At 42.0% G+C, this 23,084-nt stretch overlaps 1 protein-coding gene and 1 long non-coding RNA gene across 3 annotated transcripts in view; one reads left to right on the forward strand and one right to left on the reverse strand.

Moving 5' to 3' along the window:
• Positions 1–14,756: 14,756 nt before the first annotated feature.
• The window catches only part of plod2 (procollagen-lysine, 2-oxoglutarate 5-dioxygenase 2), a 33,534-nt gene continuing 25,206 nt past the window's right edge, over positions 14,757–23,084 (reverse strand). The window contains exons 9-20 of one of the 2 annotated variants that reach the window (XM_019876055.1): positions 22,728–22,853; positions 22,536–22,657; positions 21,435–21,539; positions 20,656–20,781; positions 19,796–19,937; positions 19,146–19,208; positions 18,169–18,282; positions 17,882–17,947; positions 17,611–17,715; positions 16,112–16,258; positions 15,564–15,689; positions 14,757–15,350 (exon numbers count right to left, since the gene is read on the reverse strand). In XM_019876055.1, the coding sequence (XP_019731614.1) occupies positions 15,195–15,350; positions 15,564–15,689; positions 16,112–16,258; positions 17,611–17,715; positions 17,882–17,947; positions 18,169–18,282; positions 19,146–19,208; positions 19,796–19,937; positions 20,656–20,781; positions 21,435–21,539; positions 22,536–22,657; positions 22,728–22,853 (1,398 nt within the window). In that variant the 3' untranslated portion in view covers positions 14,757–15,194. The remainder of the gene's footprint in view (positions 15,351–15,563; positions 15,690–16,111; positions 16,259–17,610; positions 17,716–17,881; positions 17,948–18,168; positions 18,283–19,145; positions 19,209–19,795; positions 19,938–20,655; positions 20,782–21,434; positions 21,540–22,535; positions 22,658–22,727; positions 22,854–23,084) is intronic. The other variant, XM_019876056.1, reaches the window with a different exon arrangement.
• Positions 15,290–23,084, forward strand: part of LOC109519491 (uncharacterized) — a 38,849-nt gene continuing 31,054 nt past the window's right edge. The window contains exon 1 of the long non-coding RNA XR_002168974.1: positions 15,290–15,370. This is a non-coding gene — a long non-coding RNA (uncharacterized LOC109519491). The remainder of the gene's footprint in view (positions 15,371–23,084) is intronic.

Here is a 23,084-nt window from a genome sequence, read left to right on the forward strand (position 1 = left end):
TCAATTTTCTCAAAAGCCAAGAGTGAGCCTTAGAATCCGATGCGCTTCATATATGGATCAATATATTCTGATTTCTTGGACGTAGTATTTTAAATGTTCTGGAGAGCGCTTTGTTACAGCTGCAGCAGTTGTGAAAGCTCCGTATAAATAAAGCTATATTGTATTCCTTTTAGCGTAGCTCCCTCTAGTGGATGCATAACGTAACCTCAGCCACTATTGTAGCTATTATTTTATGTGCCTTATAATGCGGTGCGCCCTATATACGAAAATAGTTTTAAAATAGGCCATTCAGTGAAGGTGCGCCTCATACTCCAAAGCGCCTTATAGCGTCGGAAATACGGTACTTTTGAATATTTAATTCCTTAACTCAATCTTTTTTTTTTTTAATTATTATTCTAGATGAACACTTTTTGTTGATGTCACTTCTGCAACACAAATGCCTGCTTGGCTGATTATGTTACATTGCTTAGGGAGCAGTGTCAGTTGAATTGTGGTTGTTGGTTTCATAGCACAACAGCAAGTCATGCTTTGGGGAGATTGTCTGCCTGTGAAATGCACAGAAGTGAAACATCCAACAGTTCACCCAGTAAATTTGGCCAAATTGCAAAGCCGTAACATTCCTCCTGATCATCGACCAAAAAATAACCTCATGCCCGGTCTTTTCTGTGCCGTGAGTAGTATAAATACAAACTTCCGAATTGGTCAGCCTTTTTCTGTGGAATGTTGATTGGGGGTGGCTTCTGCTTTATTCGGTTAACTCTGTGTTTGGTATCATTTCACCTACAGAGGCAGAGGAAGGGACCAACCCAGGATGTTGGATTGTCTGACTGAATGGAAAATATCGGGTGAATAATTACTTTTCCCTGTTGCAGCTTCCCTCTTTTGTAATGTAAAGTGGTGGTGTATCCTCAGAGAGGCTGCGCTTTTACTTCCGTAAACAACATCCCTCCCACCGGGTACGTCCCAACTACATCGAGATTGTAGACAGCATCGAACCAAAACCAAATCTTAATGACAAAAAGAATAATGAACCAGATAATTTCTGCATGATTGAATACCATAGATCTCCAGAGGAAAAATACACACAGACAAAAAAAAAAAAAAAAAGCACGTCTACGAAAAAGCCTCCGAGTGGAAATTGCAGAATGATTTTCCATACGATTATTTTGCCTGCCAAGCCAATAATTAGGGCTGTTCCATTTTGGACCATACACAGTAATATGGCCATATCGCAAGAGCAATAAAACACATTCCAGCCCATGCACATTACGAGTCCAACCATGTGAGGAAAGCAATACACACAAAGTTCCTCCCCGCTAGTGATGTGCGCCACTGCACCTCAAATGTCAGCAAATAAGTCAGCAGAATATTGCTGGAGCACTTTTCAGCCCACATGAAAAGATGACCAAACAATAAATAACAGGCTGTTTCATATATTGCAGTACCTCCACAGCAAAACTGAAGCTGGGCATTATGAGAGTGTTGAACCATCTATCCATCTCGCTCGCTATCTAGCTAGCTTGCTAGATAGTGTTGGGGGAAAGTGGCCTTCTTTCCCCCGCGAGTTCGTTGAATTTCGGACGAGGAGGATGTTGGTTATCCAAATACAGGCTGGAGTCGATGAACAGTTTCTTCGAAACTTTTAATTACAGAATATTCCGGGCACCCGCGGTTTACAGACAATAGCTGCGGTGGTCATGAGTGCGAAGTAGGAAGGGATTCACCACATATTTATATCATCAAAAGGGCGGCACCGAAACACAAGGTGTGACATCAGAACTTTAGTTTCTCCTAAACCGTTTCTTAGCTTGTATCAACTGGTGCATTCCTATGTCTGTGCGTCTCTACAAGGTCTCCAGTAGGGAGCGTTCCAGTTTTAAGTGATGATTGCTTCAAGGACGTTGAGTTTCGCTGCGAGCATGTGAAAGTTATACATCATGACTAAATATGAGCAGAATACACACGTCATTAGCTACCTATCAAGCAAGCTATCTAGCTAGCTAGCTGGATAGCTGTCGCTAGATAGCTAGCTAGCTGGATAGCTATGGCTAGATAGCTAGCCAGCTGGATCGCTATCGCTAGATAGCTTGTAATTCTAGTAATTAAATAAATAAACAAACAAACATGTTTGTAGCAACCCTAGCAAAAAACGCAAAGTAAAAGAAGCCACCCCTCCACCCCAAAAAAGTGTTTACAATTGCCAGTAACAGTTTAAACTGTAAAAATGCTACAAATGATGGTACTGTACCACAACAGTTTTTAAGAGAATTTCAAACCTTTACATTATTCTTCGAAAAAGGCTTACACATGCTTTGAATCACTGTTTCAGTATTCCATAGCTGAGTTTTTGTTATTTGCTGTGTTCACAAGCTGGACAGCAAAAAAACACAGCATAAGCAATTTACACAACGTGGGCAAGGAAAAACCGTTCGTCGTGAATCAACCCATGCATGAATCATGAAGACAATATTTAGATGCAACAGGAAGTTAATTTTAATTCAAACTGCGCTGGTATAAAGGAGGACTGAGCTCTGCTTGGTGCCATTCTAGTTTCAGGATGTCAGTCCTTTGCATGTTTGCCCGTTTGCGTGTAACATCTTGTGTGTCCGTCCGAGTCAGTGTGCAGCATTTGCAAGTCGCTAAAATAATATGGCAGCAAAGTGCCTGTGGTGTCACCATAAATCAGAACCGGAGAGCAGCCAAGAGCCAATTCTCTCCCTTTTTCACCAGACTCTGCCTCTCAGGACTACGCTGCTGGTGGACACTAAAAGTGTCCTTGTCTCCAAGCGATTTGGAAGCCACTTTGAGAAGAATCCCTCACACCCTATTACGCCGCAGACGACACTTGGCATGGCATCATGGCTTCTACAGGCATCCATCACATCTCCCTGGATGCAAACGTAAAGTTGGAGAGCCCTCTCCACCGCTGTTTTATGTATTTTGACTCGCGTGTTATCTTCCGGCTCTCGATAACTTCTGAATGGTACCGGTAGGTAATTTCTCCAACTTGTCCGCCCGCTCCTAGCCTATGTTTTTTTTTTTAAAGGAAAAGCGTGGCACAGATTTGAAAATTTTCAACAATATGAGCTCTTTAAATAGTTTGCATGTAAGGAAACTCAAAGCAAAAGCTCTCCTCCTTCCATCTAGCCTTTGTCTGAGACAGTGAATCCCAAATGGTTCCTCATAAAAACATGCATCTGCTCGACAGTTGAAGCTCAGTTTTGTTCACAGATTAAGGAGCAGAAATCCACCAAGCAGCCACATAAACTGTTTGCTTTTTACCCCTCTCCGGTTCCCTCCCGTCCTCAACTCCCCCTCATCTCCCCGCGACCCCCCAGCCGGTTGCGCTTTCAAGTCGTCCCCACCGGCATTCTCGTACTCAGCTGATGAAAGAGATTGCTTGGGTATTGCACTAATGAACTGGCATTATTATTAAATGATGTTTATACATTATGTCCCAGTTTGCCCCGGGCGAATGGAGCAGAAACTTAACACCCACATTGTCAATTAGGTGCCCAGTTATTTGTGGCAGTCAGAGAAGCTTGGGAGTTTGCATGAACCATTTGCAGCTCATTGGCGCCCCCTTGTGTGTTGCAGAGGAATCGGCGCGCCTATTTTTACGGACTGAACATTTTGAATGCTTTCCCGTTAACTACACCTGAGTGTTTGCTTCAAAACGCTTGCTGCAGCGCGGTGAAGTGTAATTATCGAAAGCAGAGGCTCTTAAAATTGGACCCCTTGCATGGGAGAACTTTCTCCAAGGATCCACCCACCCCTCATAAACCTAATGCCAATTCAACATAACTGCAATGAGCACCCTTAAATGCCCTTGCGGTTTTTTTGAATGCTTCAACCTTAAACCATGACCCCTTTAATTTAAAGAGTGTACTGTTTAATTGAAAGTAATTTCATCATATTCAAACGAATTACTGTAAAATGACGTGCACTGCTTTACACCAACATGGCTTAGAAACAGAGATTTACAAAAGCACAGTCACATATTTCATGACTTTGCCGACCCCACTAGTGACTGTTTTTTCCAAAAATATGAGCGGCTTTAATTCTTCATATGAAATTGACGACATGAGCAGAATCTTTTTCATTTTTTTCCTCTCCACCCCAATCGGAGAATTTCTGATCAAAAAGAAACTTGAGGCAGGACCTCAAATAGACACAAGGGGGCGTACCTGCTGCAAGTTTTGGAATCAGCATTTGGAATTCTGCTGCTGCTCATTCTGTTGACCACAATTTTAAACCAAGTTTTGAAGGCAAACTCGACAGAGCAAATGCCAATTGGACTTTTGATTCCAACAGTCTTTTTCAAAGCCTTTTTTTTTTTACTCCATATATTTAATGTGTGAATTTCAAAACTGGATGGCTGTGGTTTGGTTGAAGGGGATTTTGTTGGCCCGGGATTAACTCTGCAGTTAAAACACACAAGTACAAAGATTCACATGAGTGTTGGCACCAGCTGTATATTGCTCAGCAAACGCATCATCAAGTGCCGTCTCACTTCTTTCCTTCATTTAGGTTGGACAGCTGTGTTGATTTTACGGGCCTGGAGGGGTACAGATGACGAGATGGCAGCAAACACACAATCGTGGCCCCGTGCAGGGGACTTATATTGAGATGTATTGGTAGTTTTTGATCACATGGTCGCATTTGTAGGTCTGCCATGTTGGAGGTTGAGATAAACTCGGCTTGAAACTGAAAGACGAGTAGCCTTAGTCGTTTGTTTTCTCGGTGTTCCGTGATCAGCTGTTACCCATTTTCCAGTTTCGTTCGATGTACTAAAAAGACAGAGCAATGACAAACTTCAGTTTGAGTGGCAAGTATTGAATATTAGTCTGTCTCGATGTGCCTTGTTGATTGACTGGCGACCAGTCCATGCTACAGCCTGTGGTATTTTATTTATTTTTATTTATATCTTTTTTTAATTGCCAGATAAGCCAAATTGGTCAACAAATATTTGTAAAATATATTTATTAAAATATATCTGTATGATATTGCACTGACTTATTGTATTTACTACTGTACTAATATTATAAATATTTTTACACTAAAATGTATTGAGAGAAATAAATACAGGCTTCAGTTTAGCTGCAAGCCCTAATATGGGCAATTTGTTAAAAAAAAAAAAAAAAAATACATGGCTTCATATTTCGGCCAAGCAATCATTTTGACTGATAGTACGTCTAAATGATTTTCCTGCATTTCCATGATATGCGATCCATAGGGGGCAAAGCCTCGCACGGATTGGCTGCCATCCACCTCTGTTGTTCATTGACCGGATGTCTCTCCCACGCCGCAGACAGCCCGTCGAGATGCAGCTGCGATGGCTATATTATATGTTCGCACATAGTTTCCAGCCACCTGGAGAGCAAGCTCTGTCTTGATTGGTTGAGACCAGGTGAATCACGCTATGCAGCGCACGCATGTGAGTAGTTGTGGATGATGTATATCACTTCAAGTCATTTGCGTTGTATTCTGTTCTCCATTCCATCTCTGTGGGATGGCAAGAGTACTTCATCACTTCGCAGTTGTAACATCACCATTTTGGCATGACGCGTAATGTTCCATCCGCACTGGGACATAATGGAGGAAAAATACTCGGCGCCTGTTTTTGTGGGACCAGAGGAGTACATCGCCCTGCAATTTGACATGGCTGAGTTGCAGTGCATTTCTGTAACAAGCAAGTCAAGGAAATCATCCTTAATGGTTATTCGGCTTCATTTTATTTTGTGCTATTTAAAGTGCCTCAAGTCCCAGTTCCTGCACAACAGATTTCGTTGACCTTCTTCACATTATTTTCAAAGCAACCATCACGACTTGAGTTTGAGCTTGCAACTCATGACTGTGTGTGTGTGTGTGTGTGTGTGTGTGTGTGTGTGTGTGTGTGTGTGTGTGTGTGTGTGTGTGTGTGTGTGTGTGTGAGGGGGAGGGGTTGCATTCCAGACCTACTGTGGCTGACGGGAAATGATGTCAGCCCTGCCTAGACTACCGTGACTCAATATGTTGATGCCTCCTTTTCATATTGGCCCACTTTTAGAAGCATTGCCAATGTGGTTAGGACATTGGCTCTTCTTCTTTTTCTGTATTTTAAAAAATGATTTTCCCCTTAATGGTCTAGATGTGGCTCTTAATTGAATCCATAACACACCATTTCAAATCACTGGTCAGTAAGTCGTTTTAGGTTTGGTACGATTGGTACAAGAAGTCATTTGAAGTTGGTGGGATTTGGCCCCCTGCAATATGTAACTTAAAAATATAAAGTAGACACATTTATACATGACTATGTTTCATTCCTTGACAATTTTTTGGTCGTTAAATGTTGTTTGTATATATGCCTATATAACCTGCTTATCATTAATTTATATCCAATTTAACACCGATTTGGTATACAAAATAGTAGAGCACTGTGATACAGAAAAATTATTTTTTTGTCAAATTACCAAAATAATTCCTGGAAATTTTTTAAAATGTCTGTTGAAAAGTGAGGTGTGACTTTAGGTACATGGAGGTTTTGTTAGAAATGAACGGAGTAATTTTTAGGATCCCAGAAATGCAGACACAGACAAAATGCGATACTAAAAATGTTTATTATCCAAAACCGACAAAGTCCAAAACGGAATACGGCGCTTGCAAAAGGTAATGTAACACCGAGAATACAAATGAAATGACAAGAGTCCAATTTACACGACAAACAAAAGCAAGATCAAATGACTAAACAATAACTATACTTATATAATGCGGAACTAAGGGAACAAGAATGGCTATGATGAGATGGAGAGGTCTAGAAAAACAACACTTAAGCAAGAGCAGCAGCAAGGTCAATAATCCGACAGATATGGGCTCTTGTTAGTCTTTAAACACCTGGTTTAATCATGATGATCAAATTGATAGCAGATGTGCACGCTGGAGGAGAAGCCCTCCACTGCCACCTGCTGGAGACACAGGAACAGCATCATGACAGGTTTAGCCTCGATTGTTCGTCTCATCACTTTCTCCTCTCATTATCGATGTAAATAAACACAAAAGATTAATATGCCTTAGGCAATAGGTTACAAAAAAGTGTTAAGGGAGATTTAATCTGGATTTACAAAGCCAGTTGTGTGTAGTTAGTAGTTCCACGTGCTTGCATAGCATTCAGCTGTTGCAAGTGAAAATTAGAGCAAGTTGCGTGTGAATGAATGTACACGTAGGCACACACACGCCAACTACAAACTGACCTCAGTTATTTCAGCCTCATGACTAAATGAAATTAGTCCCTCGAAAAAAATTGTTGAGTATTTTTACCTGGCAATTTTTTGGCTCATTACCATTCAAGTGCCGCGACATTTCATTGCACAGATGTCCTTCAGCTTTGTGGCGTCAAGCGTTATTACCGTATTGGCCTGAATATAAGACGGTGTTTTTTGCATTGAAATAAGACTGAAAAAGTGGGGGTCGTCTTATATTCGGGGTCTAGACATTATACCCATTCACGACGCTAGATGGCGCCAGATATCATTGAAGCGAATGCTGAACTTGACTCCCCATGCCAAAGTGAACCCCTGTCACGAAGAATAAAAATAAAAATAGCGGTAGCACGAAGAATAAAAATTAAAAATAGTGGTAAGAAAGAAAAGAGAAGAAAATAATAGAAGAGATAACAGAAAATGGAGAAACGTAGCGATAATCTGGAGAAAAGTGGGTCGAAGATCAGCCAGGTTAACCGGCAGCTAATGAGAAGTTATGATGTAATTTACATTTCAAAAATCGGAAGCCATTCATTCACGAATGTGATTGCACTTTTGTTTACATATTTAAATGTTCAGATATTAAGATTTGAATGAGGAAAAATAACATGCTTTTTCTCTCAAATATATTGTTATAATCATTTGTTTCAGATGTACTGTGATTATTTTCTGTATAAATATTAATTTGGTGTTCAAAAAGTATTTTTTCAAACTTGATTCTTGAAAAAGAGGGGGTCATCTTAGAATCAGGGCCATCTTATATTTGGGCCAATACGATATTCAATGTTCGGATCATAGGGCATAATCCAAAATCGACATTTTTCGATCCGATTCTTGGATTTATGTGACTTGCTATTCAGTATTTATATACAGATACTCGTCTAAAAGGGTTTCGGTTTACAAGGTTTTGAGCAAATTAAGCCATAGCTCCAAAAGTGGCACCATATGTGTGACGGCAGCTCAGCTTTCCGGCAATAAATGGAGAAACGTCGCCATGTTTATGAGCTCAAGGGCTGCTACCAAAAATAGCAAACACACAGAAAAGCCCTCCAAACAAATATGTATTTTTGAACATGTATATTTGCTCTGTGAGAATCGTGGGTGGTATAGCTGGAGCAAGCAGCCAAGTTTTGCATTCTTGGGAGTTTGTGTTGCTTGGGAAGCTTTTGGGTGTCCTCCCTCGCCCTCCTGTTTGGTAGCTCACCTCTGTTATTAAGTGTGTGTTGAGAGAAGGAAGTGAGGGAGAGCGTGGGGGGTGGTCCTTGGTGCTCCATAATGACCGGCACTTGGGTACTGTGCTCAGCAATCGCGTTCACGACTTGACCTTCTAAGACCGCAGACAACCCAACCTGCTTATTAGACAGTGCAGCACCTTATCTACACTATACTGTATAATAATTGCCGTGTGTCTCCAGCCATCACAAATTTCACTAGAAAGCCCAGTGGAGTGATTTTTTTTTTTTTTTTTTGCGATATGAACAAAAGTTATTGAAATCTAACGTTAATGAAATCTCCTGTTGAGCCGTCATTTCAAAATGGTACAGATGAATTTCTAATGTGTAATTCTTGTACGTGGGCTCTGTGAAGGGATAGCCGGCGTTTGCTAATTCAAATACTTTTCAAACTGACAAAAAGCCAGCCACCCAAAAAAAAAAAAAAAAATGGATTTGCCCGAAGACCGCTGGGATAGGCTGCAGCACCCCCCGCGACCCTTGTGAGGATAAGTGGATCGGAAAATGAATGAATGAATGAATGAATGAATGAATATCACAATAATATCAACCTAATTTTCAGAAACATGCCAGTAAACACTTTTATTCTACTGTTTTTCTTTTAAAATTTGCATGTGATGTTTTTTTTACTCAATTTGAAAAACGCTTAGGATTCTCATTCAAGCAGTCACTGCAGAGCTCCATGTTAAGCTCCTCCCTCTCGGTACTTTACATACTGGACTGTAAAAGTCAGGGGATAAATAGTGCTGAAAGATTTCAAGTTTCGGATTGATGATCGCACTCACTTTAGCTTTTACGTTGTGAGAAACAACAACCACTGCTTTTTGGTTTTGGGGGCGCTGGAAATATGTTCCTTGAGCCTTATTATAGAGCCATTGACCATGATCATAAATCATCCTTTCAAGACAAGCTGTCCGAGTAAAAATAAAGCAGGTCCTCGGTGTGATGTCCCGTGTGAAGTAAGACTGCCTCAACATCGTGCCACGGGCCACATCGTCCAGTATCCCAACAGAAAAAAAATGCCACACTTGCGGTCAGTCTTTTATGTCGGAGCCAGAGTAGAGTTGAGGAGGATCTGCATGGATCATTGCTGGTTTTGTCGATGGCTTGTGGTTACCGGATGGCTGGTCTGCCATTGCCCATTTGTTTCTGTGAACTCCTCAGAGGGCAAAAGGTTCACCCCCATCCCAAAAAAAAAAGAAGAAAAAAAAAAAGAAAGAAATCCGCCCTTTCTGGCCAATTCTTCTTCAGAATTGGACTGACTGGCGGAAGGGGTGCAATCAGGAGCCAAAGAAGCAGAACCTAAAATTATAATGTTGCAATGAATAAACAGCTACTCAGACAGAACCCAATCCAGGAATTCAGGATCTTGCATTTATGGCTGTTGCAACTGCTCATTTGCAAAACTTAAGTGGCATAAGTATTGACATCTGTTCTTGGGTCAACCCTGCATGGACTATACCTTGTTTGCCACATCTACCGTATTTTCCGGACTATAAGTCACAGTTTTTTTCGTTTGGTGCGTTTTATACTCTGGAGTGATTTATATTGAAATTATTAACACATTATAATATCATTGATGAGTTCTTTTCACATTAAACTGCAAGAGGGCGCTGTAGGCCCGCATTGATAAGCCGACGATGAGTCTGACGTAAGCGACATAGAAGAGGAAGCGCTGCATCTTCTACCTCTGGAGTTGTTTAAAAGTGACACAGAGGATGAAGATTTCATTGGATTTCATGATTTGGAGTGACAGTGATGGTTTGGTAAACTTGTTAGCATGTTCTTTATGCGATAGTTATCTGAATAATATGTTACGTGAACATACCAAGGCACGTTCTCAGTTCTTTGTTTCTGTGTCACAAAACGCTAGCATATCGTACACTGATTCAGCATGTTGTTCTTTATTTTATTTTTGTTTTAAATTGCCTTTCAAGATGACATGTCTGTTCTTGGTATTGGATTTTATCCAAAACATTTCCCCCTAAAATGCAACTGATACTCCATTGCCACTTATATATGTGTGTTTTTTTTCTTCCTTATTTTGCATTTTATAGTTGGTGCGCTTTACACTCCGGAGCGATTTATAATCTAGAAAATACGGTAATTTGCGATATTTGTTGAGAAGTTCACTTAAATAATCCCTTAAATGTTGTGCATTCGAAACGTTCATTTGTAGCCCTGTCGCCATTGCGTAGTGGATAAACCAAACACAAGTCAGCTGGAAAAAAAATACCCTGCTTTTTGCAATTCCTCTCTCTTTCAGAGTGTTGAAAAGCCCCCCAGTCGTGTATAAGCATCGTTCTCTCGCTGTCAATTTTTTCCAGTCACGGATCCCCTTTGAGTCTGCCAGTGCTTCGATTGCAATCAATCATGGTTTTGCTCAGGCAAACGGCATTCCATCTGGCTTCAGATTGGAGAGTTCGCCACTGGTTTCCCATAGAACAGCCTGAAAAAACTTCAATTTAATTGGACATAAGCCATATAGGTCTTTGTCTTTACGTGCTGACATGATCACACTGTGATACAGTTTGCGTGATCATGGAATCAAACCTAAAACTAAAGTTGTCTCCTGCCATGCATTTCTGATGACATAATGTTTATGTCATCTTGTTAGAATCTCTTTTTAGAATTAAATATCTTGGTCTCTCTGTGTATGGCTCCAAAATGTCTGGACCAACTCTGGGGTTTTTGGAGTCTCATCTTCCTATTCCTATTATCCACCAAACACACCCATTCTTTCATCAGCAGGCACAGGAACCAGACAAAGCAGCCTGAAGGATCACCGGGAGTATCCCGAAATAGCTCTTAAAAAGCATGCAGTCTAACTTGTATTTTTCTTTGCCAGCTCTAAACAGAGGTTCTGTGGTTTTGGCCAACTTCCCATCTCCCATCCAGCCGTCCTTCATCTTGTCATATTCATAAATCATTATCTGTCTCAGTGGGTGGAGTCACTGATTGCGTTTTACAAAGCCGCTGTGCAATTTGACTAAGTAGTACTTTCACAGAGGATACTCATGATAAGCAATTTGGCTTGTTTAAAAAAAAAAAAAAAAAAAACATCCCGAGTCTCCAGACTATTCCAAAGCTTACCCAGCTATTGGTTATCTTCAGACAAGCACAGGACCCACAGGCAGACACTCAGTCCTGGTTTATTATCAGGGCAGAGGGACAGGTAAAGGAGGCAGGATCCAAAGGCAGTCAGAGAAACCAAAACCTAAGTAGACAGGAAGGCTGAGCGCAACAGTTGGGCAGCAGAGAGTATGGCAGGGAAGGTTGCTGAGGAACTGGCAACAGGGTGGCTCTTCAGACTGACAAGTGTGTAGCTGACGAGTTGAAGACTGGCAGGTGTGTGGGTGGGACAGGTGCAGTGATTGGGGAGACGCCCAGCCCACACCGAATTAAGCGAAAGGCAACCAAAAACTACAGGAGGGAGGGGCCACACCGTGGAACAATGGCAGACACAATGCAGGTCTCTAAAAGCTGATGTATATAACTGTCATATCGGTTTTACATGATAACCACTGTATCGCGACGTACCCCATCAAATATTCGGTGTATTTTATTTCTATCACTGGAAATCTGTATTTTCACAAGCCTAGTAAAGATTTGGTGCTTCGTCTCATGTCAGATTTAGAAAATTCAAGTTAAAGGCAGCTTCTGGGAGTTGACTTACAGCCACTTTTCAATTTTCACTGGTACGAATTGACATTTACAGTGACTTGACGCTCAACATAAGAAGCAAGAGAAGGTCTTTCAAAATTTGTTTTGGCTCAGGTGTTGAGAAGAAGGCTCACACGTACTGTAAAAGTTTCGCGCTCTCGAGAGCCAAACACACGTCATCATTTCTATCCGCAGGCATCTGTCTTGCTATTACTCAATATCCACACAAAATTGACAGTCGTGGGACCGTGCCCTACATTTTAGGTCTTGCCCATAGCTTTACTCATTCGTTTTGTTTCTAATCTACACGTTGCAGATTAGCTATTCACCAGTGCTACTTTTTTGTTCAAGTACTTATCCAGTACAGGTAAAAGCTTTTTATGGTTTTTATGATCAGATCTTGACGTCCTTCCACCTGTGAATTCAAAGCCCGGTTAAGAATAGACTTGTCATAATTGTCTGTCAACAACGACAAACACATCTTCTGTCTTCCGTCGCCAAGGAAGCCCCAAATTACTTAATGGTTATTTGGAGGGTGGGGGGGCAGCTTTCAGGGACAGTGGCCACTACAGTGGACAGCTTATGCTATCAGGTTACCGGGTGCATGAAAGGGTTAAATAAGAAGTGCGCGTAAGTCCACAGGTTGAAATTTCTGGGGGGGCACAGAGGAACTGTGCCATTGACAATTATTTCCACGTTGATATTTTTGCAGCCAGTATACACTTCATTTAAAACATATGGAGTGTTTATGAGCCCATAGTTAGCCATGGCCGTAAATCTGTATCGTATCAAAGCATGTTTCCCATCCCTCGAGTCGTACGCCCGACGCATAGCTACCATTTGAGCTTGCAGCCCTCGAAAACCTTGATTATGAAAACATTGTCTCCAGATGCATCTTCCCAGAAATCACTGAAGAAAATGATCTCAGCATGCAGTCATCTCATGACAAACACCCGCCCACTATAATTTAAGGAATAAATCTTACTTGGAAACAGTATTTTTTTTTCCTTTCTTCATTTGTCATTCGATAAAAAAAAAAAAAAAAAAAGAATTGTGAGCGTCTGCTAGTTTGGGGAGGCATGCAGGTTTATCTTGCGATCAATGTCACCTTTCAGAAGGGCTGAATGCAAGGTAGGCCAAGGGAAGCGCCCACAAAGAGCTCTTTGAGGAATAGAGCTGACACCATCCTGCCGCCGCACCCCATCCTTTTAAATAGCAGCCACTCATACATTTTTGCTTTTCGGCCGAGTTGAAGGAGAAGCTTGTTTGTTTTCGCCCGGGATTGGTTTCATTGTTTGAGGCCCAGTCAGCGTAGCCTGATTTGTAAAATGTTACCATAAGTGATGGGGGAGGTCAGATTGTGTTTTTATTTCTCGGTGGGGAAAATTATGTGTAAGACAGTCAAGAAATTAGATCGTGTTGATCCAAACAGATCGTACTACGACACATCATTCATCGCAGTGAAAGACAAACATACATCGACCTCAACTTTCAATATGTTGCCCCTGCCCCCCACCCCACCCCCTTCCAGTATTCCTCCACCCAGCAAAACATTCCTCATGTGTGCAACTTTCATGTGTACACACGTATGTACCGTGTATATACTCCCCCCCCAAGGTAAACTGAACTACAGTTGCACTCATGGAGCTCATCCGTCGACATCCAAACACTCGTTGCAAGCGTTCAGAGTTCGGAAGCAAGCGTGATGGTTTCTGCATGTGACATGTTCCGAGAAGCTCAGCTTCAAGGAGTCAGAAGGCTAAGTGGGATTGTGAGAAAGCAGAGGACAGCTGTCTGCTGTCGTGAGTCATCCATTCTAGTCATTCAGCATTTTTGCTGCAGAAGGCATGTTATGTTACGGGGGTAATGCCTAATTTACAGTCAACAGAAATAGGACTGCATCCAACAATTATTTTAATCATAGACTAAGCCCGTCGATGATTTCGATGATTATATTTCCAAAAATATGTTTTCATTTCCTTCCCTTTATTCAAAAGTTTGGCATTATTTCAAATTGGCAATGCAGAAAATGCACAAGCAGTAAGTATGATCCCCTTAAGTTGTGGTTTGGTCCGAAATGTGTCAGAAAATAGGCCAAAAATGTTGACTCAACACACCCAATAGGTTCACTTTCATGGAGGATGACATAAAGCAGATATTTACAATTGAGATGCTGAAATTCAAAGTATTTCAACATTTAAAATTCAGGGGCCTGGACGATTCAAAACATATCAAAATAAATCGATTAATTTGGTAATCAATTAGTTCTCGATTGAATCTATTAAAAATAATAGTCTGAATAATCAATGAAAATCTCTCAGATTTTTTATTAGATTTTTAACAATAAATTAAAAAGGCAATTTGCTGCGTTGCAAAATCCATTCACACAGGACATTTTTTTTCTTTGTCCGATTTTTGTTTCAGAAATGAAGACGAATGTCAATGTTCAAAAAGGCAAACCTTCAAGGAACAGAACTCGCAGCGAGTTCTGCTCACCGGTTTTAGAATTCTGCTGTGCAAAATACAAAAATAGATTGTTGAACCACAAACAACTCAACTCACTTCAGTCGCCCAAATGAATTCTGTCAAAAAACAGTAACAGTTGATTTTTTTTTTTTTTCTAAACACAATAAATCATGTTCAAATTTTCAAATGTTAACACATCGGACGCACAAAAGACAACCTGCACACTAGCCTGATACAGCCAACAGTCAAAAGGACAACAATGGTAAAATCCTGATGAGGTCATGAAATACCTCATGAAAGCACCGCCATTTGTTTTACGAACTGAAAATGAGCGTCTGAAATCGGTGTACCCTGCGAGCTCTTTTGTGTACATCAGGGAAGAATTTGCCGTGACCCTTTTTCCCCAGTCAACGTTCTGTCTGACAGAAATTGGTTGAACGCAATCGCTCATCTTTTTAAAGCAAAATAGCTTTAAAAATGCAAATCTACAAAACGGGGCCACAAAAATGCACAAAGACGAGAAGGGAAGAGCAAACGTTTCAATTACAGTGAAATCAGACAGTTTTTTAGGGGTTTTTTTTTGGTTGTTGTTTTTTTAGGGGTCGATGAAGGAGACAGCAATGTAGCGCGTGCCATTGGTGGTGGGTAGACCTTCGTGGAGATGAGTCAGTCGTCCTGGGTGCATGAAACTCCAGCCTTTCCGAGGTGATTCTATGGAGCAGTTATATCGATGGAAACGACAGCCGCCACCCTAAGAAGAAGCAACGTGGGGTCAGTGATTCCTGCTGCGGAACATGATTTGACCACAAATAATGTATCTTCGTTCATCGATCTAGCGGCACTTTCTCTAACTTTCTTGTTTGATGTGCCCAAGATTATTCACATTTAAAACAAAGTCTTGGAAATCTGACTTGAGAAAAAAAAAGTCTCAGCAGCTAGTCAGCTATGTGACACCTGGTCTTACCTGAAAGTCTGTGTCTTTGTTATTGAGGGCAATGTTGATAGTGAAGGTGGAGGAGTCATGGTGGGGCCTCAGGTACGATTGCCTCTCAGGAGTATATTTGACGACAAAGTTCATGAGCGCGTAACCCTGCAACGGAATGGAAAATACATCAAATTGGTTGTCACCACTGTTTTCACATATTGACCCTTTCATGCTCTCTGTAACCTGATAACACGATAAGCTGTCCACGGTTGTAACGGCTGTGCCTGAAAGGGTTAAAGTGTCATGTAGTGTGCATGTAAAGGCAGGCATTTTTTTTTTCTTTTTGGATTGATGACTTGTTTCTGCTCCTGGAGCTGTTGGGTGTTGAGATATGAGTTCCGGGACCGGTGTCCTAAAAGATTTCAAAACTACACTACGAGTTTTCCTCTTCAATGTGGGCCAGCAGTAAAGGCTGGGAAAGAGGTGTTCAGCTCCAAAGTGGAATATTTGGAGTTTGGGTTGTAAATATAGCTTTTCTAACACCAGTCTTGGCACACATTGTAGTTTTCCCTCGGGACATTACGGACCTTTGTATAGTATCCGGAGAAAACTTTGAGTGTGACAGGTGCGATGAACTCTCGGATAAAGTGAAGCCACTCTTTGTCAAAGCCGATTTGCTTCATGTGGATGTCGTCCGTTGGGACTGTCTCATAGCCACCAGCAATCCTCTTGTCCTGTTGAAAAAAACAAAACAAAACAAAACAAAGTACAGTTTTTTTTTTCCGCACGATAAAGCGCTTCCAAGTGTAAGGCGCACCTTCAATGAATGGCCTATTTTAAAACTTTTCATATAGAGGGTGCACCACATAGAATAGAAGCTACAATACTGGCCGCGGTTGTGTTATGCATCCACTAGATGGCGTTACACTAAAGTCAATACAATACAATACAGCTTTATTTTTATAGAGCTTTCACAACCGCTGCAGCTGTAACAAAGCACTTGACAGAACATTTAAAATACAACGTCCAAGAAATCAAAATATTGATCCATATATTTGGCGCATCGGATTATAAGGCACACTGTCAGCTTTTGGGAAAATCGTATGCTTATAGGTGTACCTTATAGTGCGGAAAATACGGTACATGAATATGCTAATTATAAAACGTCCTCAAGTGAAATGGACAGATTCTGCTTCGTTTAATGCTACTTTTGTCTTCAAATGTGCCGGGTTGCGAACACATTCTGAAATTGACCATTTTCCTATGAGGGTTGTGGTGCTGGAAAGACCCCATCTGATCGGTTCACTGCTTTTTATTGCAATTCTTGCGACATAACACTCTAGAGCTCCCAGTCGTGGGGTTTTAAATGTCTTAACAACATGATAGATGTAATCAAGGCAACATCATCGCCCCTTTTATGCATTGTGGCCAATCATATTAACGGTCCACTTTGTTTTCACATCTGGTCAATATAAAACTAAACCGCCGCCGGCAAAAAGAGGTGCCTTCAAATTCATGTCTCGGAGAACACCCTCCCCTCCTCTGAAAGAATGTTAACAAGTCATCATGGGGGATGCCTCTAATTCTTTGCTCCCACTTCTCATTGTTGTTTGTTTACTCGAGCAGGCACCATTTCTTTGCAGTGAAGCAAGAGCATTGTTTATTTTTATTTCAAATGAAATACTGTGGGTTACGGGAGGGACGGGGGGGTTGAATCTGGCAGCATGCACTGCATTAGCCATTAGGAAGCTTTATTGAAAAGTCCTGGTAGCTTTTTCACTAAAATGTCTCCCAAGGTCCGTGTTCAAGGTCATGTAGTTTTCCATGATGTTTTAAAGGTTATTCTTCGGCCAGAGCCTTTGGACTGTTTTGACAATATAAAGATTGTTTTAGGCTGTTCCTTAGCTCATGCGACGCCCCTTCCACCAAATGCGATAAAAAACAAAATAGCCAGAGGTCAATAATGAGTTTGCCTTATTTTGCATGCTGCTAGCAAATGCGCGAATGAAGAAAAGGCTAGCGTCGGTATGTGCTGACTTTGTTTTGGGCACTGTGTTCACTGATGCGACATTGACACGGGACTGACCTCATGTTTGCCACCGGACCACGAACCATGGTTCTCCATCTCCTCCACAATTTCATCACAGGCCTTTTCCGTGAAGACCGGAAACCAGAACACATCTGGACAAGGCTGCGGGCCAAAAACACACACACTTATTTTGAAGTCCCACCTTCGCCGTGAGTAGACCGTTCCCGCAATCTTGAGTTATTTAGATTAAAAACAGATGGTGGAATCCACGTACTGTCTGGCATTCAGTCATACTGTACTCTTATCTGTAAAAAAAATACACACAAACCTCTTCCAAGTAGTTCTCTGTGAAGATTTTCATGTAGTTGGGATGGATGTACTTCTCCTTCCAGTCCTGCAAAGACCATTCGGTATTAGAGGCCTTTTGTTGGACTATTTGATGACCCGAATACCAGGCAGCACTAATCCTCTCCCGCAACTAGCAATCTCCCATGGCGCCACACGGCACATTCGGAGTCGCGTCTCATGACTTGAGTCTTTTAATTAGGGCTACCAAGCTCCTCAGGTGGTTACTCGCCTTTCTGCAAATCAAAGGTAACGGCAGTAGCTACTTACCAGGGGATTTTCGAATATCTGCCACAAGTCACTGTTATAGTGAGAAGTGTTATAATTGGCTGCGGAAAGGAGCCTCCCAAATTCATCGCGGTTTGTTAAGTACATGAAGACTCCCTGCAGCAGATAGGAAAAGCCGTAGTTACGCACAAGGCATAAAACGTACACTTCAAAATGTCTGACAGGAGGCTTTAGATATACATTATTGGTGCAATGTAATTATTGGTTAGCACTCTGATAGCAAATTGTAAATGTTTTTTTTTTGTTTGTCTGATTTAGGTAGAGCAGAAACAGAAGCCAGATAAATAATCAAAGATTATTTATGGGTGGGATAAGAGTGGCTCAGGAGGGGGGTGGGGGGCGTTCACGTGGGTGTTGGTGGGACGGGAACAATTCAGGGTGGGGGGTTGGTGAAGTGAAAGGAAGGGCAGGAGAACAGGGACAGAAGGGGTGCAATTCTAGGAGCAATATTGTCTTCTATAGGGAGGCAGGTTTTGGACACAAAATCAGACTAGGCTTCGTAATGATCAAGTTCACAAAATGTCACAAAAGTTTGCAAAATGTCCGTCATAAAAGTCTGTGTTGTTTGCGGAGGTGGATGACAACGTATGGAAAGAGCCTAGTCTGATATTGGTCGTCGTTTTCTAGATCAAGCAGCTGGTTTTACGGTCAAGCATCAGGACAGGGTTCTTGAAATGTACGGTATGATGGTCTTTAACATTCTTTTTCCTCCTTGCTTCTTGGGACAAGCAGATCTGCTTAAGCCTCAGATCAAATTTAACAGCTGTTTGGCTCAACATCAACTCAACCAGGACACATTGATGTTCTTGAAGAACTAACACAGAATAAATGTGTACTTATGAAATACTTGAGCATCCACCCAAACATTGTCACAAGCTCAAGCTTGGACTGGCTTCTGAGTGCTAACCCGTTGGATATTGACGTTTCAGATAATAGCAGTAATCAAAACAAAAGGAAACCTTTGGGGGCCTGAGCATATGGAATGATTCCGGAGAAGGGGACTCTTTTTCTCTCTGACTGGTCTAAAACGAAGGAGAAGCATCATGTAAATAGGATACCACATGGCTTAATTATTTCAAATAAAGACAACAGGGTAACAGAGCAACATAAGGGGCGGTGAGGAAATGTGCCCGCGTTGGAAAAAATAAGCAAGATTCCCTCTGAAGCAGATGTTTAGTTAGTCGGCGGAATGCATGCAGGACCGCAAAAGGCACCAAGTTGAAATTAGACCTGATAGCTAGTGCAGCGCTCAAGGCGGCATGTCAACAGCTTGATGCAATGACAATAAACAGTTTTGGTTTAAAAAGTGTAAAGGGGATAACTTGGATCAGGTCATCGTCAGCCAGTGGTTACACACAACAGGATCAGGAAAGAGTGAAAAGCGGGGACTGGCCGGATACGACAACATATAAAGCTGACCATTGCACGAACGCGGTATCGCCATGCCGTCACAACACACAAGAGGCATTTCAAACGTATACTTGCCATTGGTCACCTTCCATTGCGCTGTTGACTTTTATAGGGTTATGATCCACAGCATTTCTATCATGTCTTTGTCTCAAATGTCTTTGGAGAAGCATAATAGATCGAAATCAAAAGCCGTCCTTACCAGCTCTCGGGTGTGTTTACACAAAGCCATATCAGGGTCCAGTTTCTCAAGAACAAAGTAGTTCCTTTCTTTCAACTCCTTCCTCAAAACAGCCCCCTGGATCAGGTAGATATGCGCCATGTAAGGAATGTTCCACACCCCCCTGGAAACAAAGCAACGGCGTGAAATGAGGCAGTTCTTTTGCACGATTGCCACTCAAATGTGCGTCGTGGACACTTATGCGGAGATTTGATAGTCAGCTCCACAAGCCGCTTGTCTGAAGGTGTGTGGTATGGCGGCCTCATGACTGAATGTCGTTTTCATTTGCATTTCTGAGCCCTAACTGCCCTTTGACCTGCGTGGAAGATCTATTTTAGTGTTGTGTTTTGTGTGTGTGTGACACATACAACCAAGTGTTTTTGGCCAGTACAACGTGGTAGATTTGGCGGTCATCAGTCAGGATGGAGTTTAGTCATTGTGTGCCATCCGCTACGTACTGTATTGACTTGTTTCGATAAATTCTAGTTAGCATTTGGGTGGCCCGGTGATCGACTGGTTAACACGTCGGCCTCACAGTGCAGAGGTGCAGGGTTGGATTCCTGCTTCCAATGTGGAGTTTGCATTTTCTCCTCCGTGTCCGCGTGGGTTTTGTCCGGGTACTCCGGTTTCCTCCCACATTCCAAAAATGTGCATGGCGGGTTAATGGATCACTCTAAATTTTACATAGGTTTGATTGTGAGTGTGGATAGTTGTTTGCCTATGTGTGCCCTGCGATTGGCTGGCAAACCTTGTGAGGATAAGCGGAGCAGAAAATGGATGGATGGATGGTTAGCGGTTGATGATGCGGGATCTATGCAGGTGTGAAAGCTCCTTGTACTTACATTCGTTTCCTCTGCACAATATCCACATAATCTTCCGAGCGGGCGTAATAACCGTCCAGACTCAGCGCTCCCCAGAAGTTGGACCACAGCTTGTTGTGGCGAGTCACAAGTGGGCCGATGATTTTCCTGCGTCGGGGCAAAATGACAGAGTGGTCACAGGACAGAATAATTTTAATCCGATATCATCACCCAAGTACCCAACCCTATTTTACCATCTCACTCCGATGTTTAGTCTCAAAGCTAACTACACACTTTTTAATTAAAGCACAAGGAATAAATCTGTTAATAATTGAAATATAAATCAAAGTGTTCGTCAAGACGGCACTCCGCTTATGACAGATTATTTTTTTTCTTTTCATTTGGAAACTTCACGGTCAGCAGAGAATCCTCCATCCTCCCTTGAAATAACCCTGGAAGACCATTGTATGCGACGTTAAGCTACAGCCAGAGCGACTAGATGTCGTTTGTGGGATGCTTTCTTTGCATTTTATGAGCTGCAGAAAAGAGACAGGAGTTTGCATGTTTGGTATTTTGCGTAATGCAAAGTGGCACGTCGGGGTTAGCGCAGTGAGGCGCTTTCGCCGTTTCCATGTGGTCAGCAAAAAAACAAACGAAAAAAAAAACAGGAAACCGGCGCCGATTATTTTTAAACTCTTGCCGCTTTGCTGCAACGCGCCTGCGGTTTTACCACGCTGAGAATAAATTCAACAGTCCCGTGAACTTCACAGCAGCACGGGAGGTTTTTGTTTTTTTTTGTTTTCCAGTGAGCACCGCATTACCTGTTCTGCTCAATGAGGAGCTTCAGAGTCTGTGCGTTGGTAAGCATCACGTCTGAGTCGATGCTGAAGTAGAAGTCGCATGTGGCATCTTGGCGGCAAAGATCCCTAAAGACACCAAGGTGAAGAAATCGTTTTTAAAATCCAGGGCTAAAAAAAATGCAAATTGACAAGCAATTAAAGAGCCACGTGAAAATGTTTCAAATCCATTTTCAGTGTTGGATCTTTGCTGGTAATCTCCAATGATCTAATGCACAGGTGTCAAACTCAAGGCCCCGGGGCCAGATCTGGCCCACCGCATCCTTTTATGTGGCCAGCGAAAGCAAATGAAACATGTCAACGTCTTGCTAAAATTTGGACCAACATTTCAACTTCTCAAATGTAATAAATAAGAGAGATATTGTAATCATTTTCTTGTTACCAAACCCCTCATTACAGTAACTTAAACAATCGTTGAATCATCCATTTTTCTTGACTTCTTTAAATGCTTTCACGGTCATTCGGCCCTCCAAGGAAAACGGTCACTTCAATGTGGCCCACAACAAAAAGGAGTTTGACACCCCTGATCTAATGGATCATTTGATTTTTAGAAGATGAGAGAAGGCTTGTTTCTAAAAATGGCTGTACGCAGGTGTCAAACTTGGGTCCTGGAGGGCCCGCTATCCGGCATGTTTTCCGTCTTTCCCTGGTGCAACACACCGGATTCAAATGATCAGGATGGTGATCAGGCTCCTGTAGAGCTGGCCGATGAGCTGACCATCAGAACCCGAGTTTGACACTTACGCCGTAAATGCACGCTCCCGTCTAACCGGATGGAGCTGCAGAGGCGATACGAAGGGTCATGGCTCAAACTACCCTAACAGAGAATCTTGCGGCATCATTTTCAAAGACTTAATTTCCATCAACAAAAGTGTTGAACAAAGGCTTTGACTATTTAACTCATTCAGTACCAGCCAATTCTGGACCAAGTCTGAAAAGACGTTTAAAAACGTCTTTGGGAGTGAATGAGTTAAGTGCTTGTGATTTCCTGTTATTTTTTTTTTTTTACTTTGCAATAAGGCTGTGGTAAAATATGGAAAAGCAAGTGTTTAAAATCGTACGTACATGGCCATGTTTCTGGCTTCGCCTTGGCTGAGATTTTCTTCCGGTCCAACAACTTTTAAGGTGCCGAAGACGTTCCGATGTTCCTCCCAGAATTTCTGCATGTGCCTCTCATGGTAAACCTCCTGACGATCGGGCAGGCATTGATAGATTAGAAGGCCGTGCGCAGGAATAACGTCGGTTGCAAGTACTCACGTTATTGTGGACAAAAACATGAAGTTTATCTTTGGGATAATCCAATGTCATCAACCGTTGGAAGAACTCAGGCAGAAACGGCGTCGGGTGCTCGATGAAAACTCCGAGGAGCACTTTGGGGTACTCCTGTCGAAATGTGACAGAAACAAAAGTGCAGAAATTTCAAACATCAAGTCCGGCAAACGGAACACTATTTGGCATAAATCACGGAATCGTTTGACAGCTCACATTAGCTTTGTTGATACTTTGAAGCTGTGCCGAATGGCATTCTCGTCAGCGGAGCTTTTTGGTTGACTTGAATGTCGCTTTGCTGACATGATGGAGCCCACGCTGGGTGTACTTTGCAGTCATCTGCCT

The sequence above is a fragment of the Hippocampus comes genome, unplaced genomic scaffold (genome assembly GCF_001891065.2).
Source record: "Hippocampus comes isolate QL1 unplaced genomic scaffold, H_comes_QL1_v1.1 scaffold60, whole genome shotgun sequence".
Classification (NCBI taxonomy): Eukaryota; Metazoa; Chordata; class Actinopteri; order Syngnathiformes; family Syngnathidae; genus Hippocampus; species Hippocampus comes.